This window comes from Trypanosoma cruzi, genomic scaffold (genome assembly GCF_000209065.1).
Source record: "Trypanosoma cruzi strain CL Brener 1047053516773 genomic scaffold, whole genome shotgun sequence".
In the NCBI taxonomy this organism is placed as follows: domain Eukaryota; phylum Euglenozoa; class Kinetoplastea; order Trypanosomatida; family Trypanosomatidae; genus Trypanosoma; species Trypanosoma cruzi.
The window spans coordinates 49,419-56,510 of NW_001849492.1; the positions used below are offsets into that span (position 1 = coordinate 49,419).

Here is a 7,092-nt window from a genome sequence, read left to right on the forward strand (position 1 = left end):
TTTTTTTTTTTTTTTTTTTTTTTTTTTTTTTTTTTGATTCCTTTTGGGCGAGAAAGTGGGGGTATAAGCGCTGTTAGCCTTTCCCCTCCTGCTCCATTCTTGTTTTTGCTGTTGTTTTTAAATGTTGACAGTTTTTTGGCCAAATGGATGAAAGCATCATTAGGGTGCCTTTTTATGCGTCAACTTCCGCATGGCGGACAAAGGCGCAGTTGCAGGGTCTTCTTCGCAATCACCCAAGCGTTATAGCTGACAGTGGTCTTCTTGCGGCTCCTGGTACAATCTTTAGCACCGCGCGATTGTCGCTACACAACAGTGAGAGCGCATTGGCATTGGGTATGAATCCTTTAGGTGGAGGAGGGAGCGTTGGACTAATGTCTGTTGAAGGGCCAGAGCCGACGCTTCAAGGGGCCACGCATATACGGTGGTTGGACTTGCCGCAAGATGTTTGTGTGAGTAGCATTGATTGGTGTGATGACCATCTCCTGCTGGGCAGCACACGAGGTCGCATCCTTCTTGTAAAGGCAGGGCCATATAGTGTAACTGAAAGCGGTGAAGCACTTGATCCCAGTAGATGTTTAGCGTCGGGTGATACACAACCGATGGTTGGGGACATCATTGTTGCCCCAAGTAGCCATGCGGTTTCAACACTTGTACGTAGCGTGCGGTGCAACGCAGAGGTGAACCCATCGAGTGTTGTAGGAGTGGTTGAAAGCCGCGCTATGGTGTGGGATCTGGAGGGGGATTTCCATCCCGTACGTGCATGGACCCCCGGGGTGAGCACGGAGGTGAAAAACAACGGTCAACATGAAGTTCTTCTTTTTGCTAATTGGGCTCCACACTGCGATTCAATAGTTCTCACAGGTGGTTACGAAGGGAGTCTTATACTTACAGACACACGAGCGGATAACACCAGGGGACACGGTTTAACGCTGCCAATGCGCCGTGGGTACATGGCTCGATGTGCAGACTTTAACACATTGCTGCCGTTTGTTGTGGCGGCAGCCTCATCCGATGGAACCATCTCAGTATTTGATTGTAGATTTCCAGAACACGCTGTGCGCACAATTTCTTCACTTCAGGGTGATGTTGCTTCTTTGAGATGGCTAAGACTCCACTCTGATCTTCTTGCGACGGGCGGTATTGATGGTACTGTTGCAATGTGGAACCTGCGGTTTCCTCCAACTTACTGCGTGGGACGTGCACAATACAAGTACCCTGTTGTTGATCTTGCTGCTACTTTGTCCTCCGTTGAACAACGTCTTTTTGGTGTGACAAGTGGCGGGGAGTTGACCTTGACTGGCATTGCGCTTCCGGCGCTCTCGGCTTTGGCGTCGTGGCCGAGCAGTCGTGCCAAACCGCAGCAGGTTGGCGAGGAAAAGCCGCATTTACGGGAACGCGAAAGCCGAGGAGTGGGACTCCTCTACGCGAGGCGACTGCGAGAGGCGTATGAAATTATTACCGACTGTGCTATGGAACGCTTCACGCGCAAAGACACAGCGGTGGCAATGGCACTCGTGGCCCTTACGGATGTCATGCTGGTTCCCAAGTTTGACTACAAGGAGATGATTGAGGAGAAGGTGGGACGTCTTTTTGCTCTTGAGGAGACATCCCATACACAGGCCCTTGAGGTATTTGACGAACTCCTGACCCGTTCGAGTGAAAGACTTTGTATGACACTGCCATTGCGAAAGGTTCGTGACCTTATGAAGCCCAATCCTGAGGATGTGAAGAAACTTGAGGCATTGCGGTTAAACCTATTACTGCAACGTGTTCTTTACACAGGCAATCCCGAAGCCGTTATCGCTGGTGTGCAATTTTTTGCCGCCAACGCCGGTAATCTTGAACTTGTAGACACGGATACTGCGTGTGGCATTGCCAGGATGCTGCTGAGGGAAAATTACGTGGAGGGAGAGAAGTTTATACGTGCCTTTTTGTCTCTATTGATTCAGCAGGATGGTACTGTTTTGGCCCGCACACTGACGCGACGGCTTTTGATTGTCGTACAGGAGCCCCTAATGACAGAGGGTCTTCCTCCACGGCAGGCGAAACGACGCGAGGAGCGTTTCCTACGCAATTTGGTGGCTGCTCAGGAGGCTGTTCACGTACAGTTAACAATTTTGGGTATGGGCATTGAAAAACATGAGCAGGTTATAGCCACGGTGAACAGATATGAGAAGGCTTGTTTGGAAAAGGGGGAGAGTGGCATTTTTGGCTGGCTGGGCATGAAGCCGATTCTTTTGTTTTTGCACTCGTTGACCGCGGATTCCAATTATGCCACTTTCTTTTGGGCCTGCGTGCAGTTGATTGAAGTCTTTGCAAAGTGCCCAGGGTCGCGGCAGGTGGAATCTCTTCTTTTTATTACAGTTGACCGCATTCACAGCGCTGCAAAGCATATTCAAAGTCAACTGAATCAGGCTGCGGAAACACCAAGATTTTCTCTGCCCGCATTGCGGGAAGTGGGTAATACCATTCGCAGTGCGCTTGACTTTCTTTTGGTCCTTCTCCGTGTTCAGCTTGAATGCGAAAATGTGGCAATTGAAAGCGGCATGTTGGAGATTCCCCCTGTCATGGGCCGTATCTTTGACATTCTTAGCACATCTTCTTCCGACCTTCTGGAGGCCTGGGCGACACTGCTCGAGAAATTGGAGGACTGTAAGATGCGCGATTTGGTTCGGAAGTGTTGCCTTGGCGTGGTGCGGAACTTTTCTTCTCAGATTGAGGAGCTAATGAAAGTGTCGTCCAAGAAGGAGGACGATGAACCACTGAATGAAATTCTTGATACATGCTACCATTTCATTGACACATTTCTCAAGGGCGATGATGAATGACCGTTTTTGCTGCTGTTTTTGTGTATTTGCCTGTGTGTGTGTGTTTGTTTTTTTGTTTTCATGTGTGTATTTATTTTTGGGATTTTTTTCCTCTTCTGCGACGTGACAGGGCCTCCTCTTCGGTGGGAGGTGGAAAAGCCCTACGGCTTACAATTGCCTTCTCCTTCTCTCGTTGTTGTTGTTTTTTTTTCTTTTTATTGCAGTGGACGCGGCTCCGTGGGTGCAGGAAGCGAGGAATCAAAGGAACATCCAGAGTTTGAAACACACCAATAGCTGAAAATTGCTCGATGTGGAGATCTCTGCGCAAGTCGTACGCTTTATTCAGCTGCTGCACTTCTTTCTGCGCGTCAGCATCAACATCGTCGGCACATGCAGGAGAAACGAAGGGAAATCGCTTTAGATCCCCGGCGAGCGTTGGCAGCAGCACGGGGGGTTCACAGCAGCGAGAGGCAAATCCATACAAGTCATGGGAGCACTTGAATCATAAGTGGCTTCTTATGATGTGCGTCGGCTGTCTTGCGGGGGGGCTTGCCGCCGGCCAGGTTGTTGACGTGGACGATAATACACTGCGCCCGCCTTTTTTGAAGGAATCTGTGCTTGCAGACATTGCCAAAACGTTTGAGTTTCGTCCTGATTTGGCGGCCACAAGCATCCGCGTTGCCTTCATCCTTGCCGCCCGCCGCGCGGGGTTTGCTACAGACAACATTGATGAGTCTTGCGCTGTTGTCAGTGGCCTAGAGGACATTGCTGGTGTGCTGCGCCATCTTTCAACTGTGCACGGTCTTTCGACGGAAGACGCCGCGTCTCTTTTGGCGGTGGCTGCCGTAAAGTTTTTAAAGGGGCCCTGTGACGTCATTGAAAGCAACTGGCGGTGGGGGCGAAATGACACGGACACCACACTCCCGCGGAAAAAGCAACTTGCCGAGGCTGACTCCGGCCTTATTGCGCTGCCGACCATTCTTGAGGGGCTCGGTGGCCTCACAGATGAGGAGAGCGTTGCCCTCATGGCGTGCCACGGCGTCGGGGAATTCCACGAGCACGTAAGCGGCATCGACGGCGTGTCACACATTGGTAGTCAGTACAAACTCAGCAACGACTATTACAAATTTCTGTTGGCGAATGAAAGGCGATTCTTTGAGCTGGAAGTGCCTCGGACAGAGGAAAACAAGGTCATCCAACGCCTCCCAAAGGACTTCGTCTGTGTTTATGCACATGTGGGAAAGAAACAAAAAAAGCGGCAATGTGTCTTTAACCGACGCGAGGTGGAAGCCCTGTTACGCAATAAAAAATGGCGAAGTTTAACAGAACGATACGCGACAGATGAAGCGGCGTGGGCGGCGGCGTTTCAGTCGGCTTTTACGAAAATGATAGAATGTCATTTTAAGCGCCTCCGACCGTACAACAAGTCGTCCGAACAAATGCATACGGAATGAGGGGGCGTGGCAAGAGGAGACGGTGGGCACCAAAAAGAGGGTGGGTGCTGATTTTGACCTTTCCGCTGAAAAGTGAAAGTGACGTTCCATTGAACACTGTGGCAGGGGGTACATATTAGTGTTTCTCTGAGCCTGTTGCTGCCTGGCGTTGGGCTGCGACGCAAATCTCCAAACTCTTTTTCTCTATTTTCTTTTCTTTTTTTTTTTTCTTTTTTTTGTTGCATCCGTGCATTGCCTGCATTTCTATTCGCACCGTTACACCACAATGACGTTGAGATGCCAGGGCGTGAAGCGGTTCCACGCACGGGCAATGCAAATGAGCGGCGGAGGCCTGCGGGCGCCCCGTACGATACGGCCTTGACTTCCTCCCGGCAGAAGGCGATCGTTCAGAAGCCAAACCAGTCGAAGCAGCCGCAGGAACCTTTAGCGGTTGCCCCCGCCTGTGAAATGTGTCTTGCGTTATTGCAATCCTCTCAGAAGGTTCGCAATGCATTGGAGGCTGTGCTGACGAATGCCAGGATGGTGTTTCTTGACGATACATTGCATCACCAAATGGACGATGAGCGGTGGGTGCGGGTGCTGCGGGCGATTGGCCAAGATAAATCGATGTATTACGCAAGGAACGTGACAATGAAGGACCCTCCACATTGACGTCAGATTTTGATGAATTGGGGATAGATTTATTGAAGGATAATGTGCCTTGTAATATGCTGTGCTGTAGATGAGGTTGAGATTATTTATTATTATTATTTTTTTTCTTTTGTGTGTGTATGTATGTAGACTTGCAATTAACGGCTTTTTTGCTGTTGGAATTAAATTGTGACGTTTTCTTGTTGCTGTTGTTTTGTTTTTCGTCTTTTTCTCGTCATGGACTTCTTGCCCTGCTTTTGAACCTTCTCTCTCTTTTTTTTTTTTTTTATTTTTTTGTTCTTAATGAGGGAGACTGCGGGTGCGATACCGCCGATAGCAGAAATAAATTAAGAGAACCGTTTCTTTTTTAAGGCGCATATTGGCGGAACTGGGTTTATTACTTTCCTCTCACCTACTCTCACACACAAACGGGCCGACGCTTATTTATCAGCGCAGGGGGAGGGGACAGATCATTAGAGGCATACACGTCCTTACATTCTTCGTGTTGCAAGGATGTCCGAGGCGTACGTGGAGAAAACACAGACCGAGCTTGGCGCAATCATTTCTTCGCCCAAACTGACTGAAAAACTTCTTTTAAAACCCCCGTTTCGCTTTTTGCATGATATCGTGACAAGCTTCCTTAGCGCAACGGGGTTTCCGAAGGGGCTTTACCCCGACGCGTTGCTTGACAGCAGCAACGTGACGGAGAAGACAATAAAAATTGAGTTTTTGACGCAGTTGATTGCAGCCGTGGAGGCGGGGACGGGGAAGAAGGTGTCGGCGCAGCCAACAAAGATCGTCGCGGGGCAGGAGGCAGAGAAGACCAACGAGTTGCTGCAGCTCCTCGCTTCGTGCGCTAAGCTCACGGCCGAGCAGAAGCACGCGGCGGTGCAAAAAGCAAAAGGGGGCGGCGGTGAACAGCCGGCGGCGGATAAAAAGGCGGCCGAGCAGGAGTCGAAGGAAAAGGAGAAGGAAAAAGAAGTGGAGCGGGAGCAAAAGGCTGAAGAGCGGCGCAAGCGGAAGGAAGAGGAGAAAAGGCGTGAGGAGGAGAAAAGACGTGAGGAGGAGAAAAGGCGTGAGGAGGAGAGAAGACGTGAAGAGGAGAAAAAACGTGAGGAGGAGAAAAAACGTGAGGAGGAGAAAAGGCGTGAAGAAGAGGCCGCCGCAGCAGCGGAAGAAGGGAAAAAGAAGAGGAGGAAGGAAGATGAAAGTCTCACAGTGGATGAGTCACCCAAAGTAGAGCAACAACGACAGGAGGCGGCCAATGCGTCTGGGAAGCGACAAAAAAGCGGTGAGCTCCATGGAAGCCATAATGAAGAAAAAGAAGGCAAAAAGAAGCATGGAGAAACTTTGGAGGAAAGGACACAAAAGACGGGTGATGAGGAACGTCGCAAACGGCATGAGGAACGGCGGCGTCGCGAGAAGGAAGCTGCCGAGAGGGAAGAAATTCCAACGGCCGACGAAAGTTTAACGACGGTCACACGTGCCCCGCGCGTAGAACAGCGCATTGCGTCTACTGCTCCTACTCCTAATGCTGCTGCCTCGGCCGCAGGGAAGGCGCCACCGCGCACGAAACCGACCCATGAAGTTGTGGACGGCTCTCAGTTGGATGCCGTGCCAGTCTCTGGTGTTATTCGTGAGAAAAAACGCACGCCAGGTGGGAAAGCACAGGAGGCAGAGGATGAAGGTGAATGGATGCGAGTTGCTGAACAACAGAATGCGAAAGCGGTAACAAGTGGCAGTGGTGACGGTGGAGGTGTAAACGAAGCGGAGGCGAAGGGTTACTTGGGGCAACAAGCGTTGAAGGCAAAAAGAGAGCAGGAGGAGGAGACTGCACGCCGCGCACAGGAGGCAAACGCACGTGCCCTTCAAGGCGGGAGCACTGGCGGCGGTATCATTATCCACAGTTCAAAAGGCGGCAAATCCGGCGCGGCGGTGGCAGAGAGTGAGCTTAGCAAGCTGCGAGAGCAACTGCAGCTGCTTACAAAGGCCTCCAATCCACTTGGTAAACTGTTGGAGGCAATCTTTGACGACATAGATACCATGGCAAGGGAGCTGGAGATGTGGCGCTCTGAGGCGCGAAGTCAGGCACTCGCCGCAGCGGATGCCAGGCGAGAGACGATGGAAAGTCTGCAGGAAGTAAACGCCCAACTTCAGAACTTGGAGGATGCGATTAACGACCAAATCTCAAAACACACAAC

General features: G+C 50.8%; 4 protein-coding genes across 4 annotated transcripts, besides 13 other annotated features; all 4 read left to right on the plus strand.

The window, feature by feature from the left end:
* Positions 1–35: part of a microsatellite that runs on past the window's edge.
* Positions 1–2,106: part of a sequence feature (heterozygous, non-Esmeraldo-like haplotype) that runs on past the window's edge.
* Tc00.1047053510519.120 (hypothetical protein, conserved) lies at positions 144–2,828 on the plus strand (the record flags this gene model as incomplete). The annotated part of the gene is made up of 1 exon (XM_807622.1): positions 144–2,828. One exon carries the CDS (start codon positions 144–146, stop codon positions 2,826–2,828), a length of 2,685 nt encoding a protein of 894 aa, XP_812715.1.
* Positions 2,107–2,277: a sequence feature (haploid, Esmeraldo-like haplotype).
* Positions 2,278–2,312: a sequence feature (heterozygous, Esmeraldo-like haplotype).
* Positions 2,313–2,739: a sequence feature (areas merged during assembly that could not be assigned to a particular haplotype. This can correspond to areas where the two haplotypes were merged or to regions with more than two copies in the genome that were merged during assembly.).
* Positions 2,740–2,924: a sequence feature (heterozygous, Esmeraldo-like haplotype).
* Positions 2,831–2,907: a sequence feature (T-rich).
* Positions 2,925–3,595: a sequence feature (areas merged during assembly that could not be assigned to a particular haplotype. This can correspond to areas where the two haplotypes were merged or to regions with more than two copies in the genome that were merged during assembly.).
* On the plus strand, positions 3,116–4,261 carry Tc00.1047053510519.130 (hypothetical protein, conserved; the record flags this gene model as incomplete). Its single annotated transcript, XM_807623.1, has 1 exon — positions 3,116–4,261. One exon carries the CDS (start codon positions 3,116–3,118, stop codon positions 4,259–4,261), a length of 1,146 nt encoding a protein of 381 aa, XP_812716.1.
* Positions 3,596–7,092: a sequence feature (heterozygous, non-Esmeraldo-like haplotype).
* Positions 4,438–4,478: a microsatellite.
* On the plus strand, positions 4,538–4,912 carry Tc00.1047053510519.140 (hypothetical protein, conserved; the record flags this gene model as incomplete). Its single annotated transcript, XM_807624.1, has 1 exon — positions 4,538–4,912. The coding sequence occupies one exon, from the start codon at positions 4,538–4,540 to the stop codon at positions 4,910–4,912; it is 375 nt and encodes a 124-aa protein (XP_812717.1).
* Positions 4,994–5,018: a sequence feature (AT_rich).
* Positions 5,156–5,193: a sequence feature (T-rich).
* Tc00.1047053510519.149 (hypothetical protein, conserved) lies at positions 5,405–7,092 on the plus strand (the record flags this gene model as incomplete). Its single annotated transcript, XM_807625.1, has 1 exon — positions 5,405–7,092. A coding segment is annotated over one exon (1,688 nt), but the record flags the coding sequence as incomplete, so codon positions are not given.
* Positions 5,851–6,090: a sequence feature (GA-rich).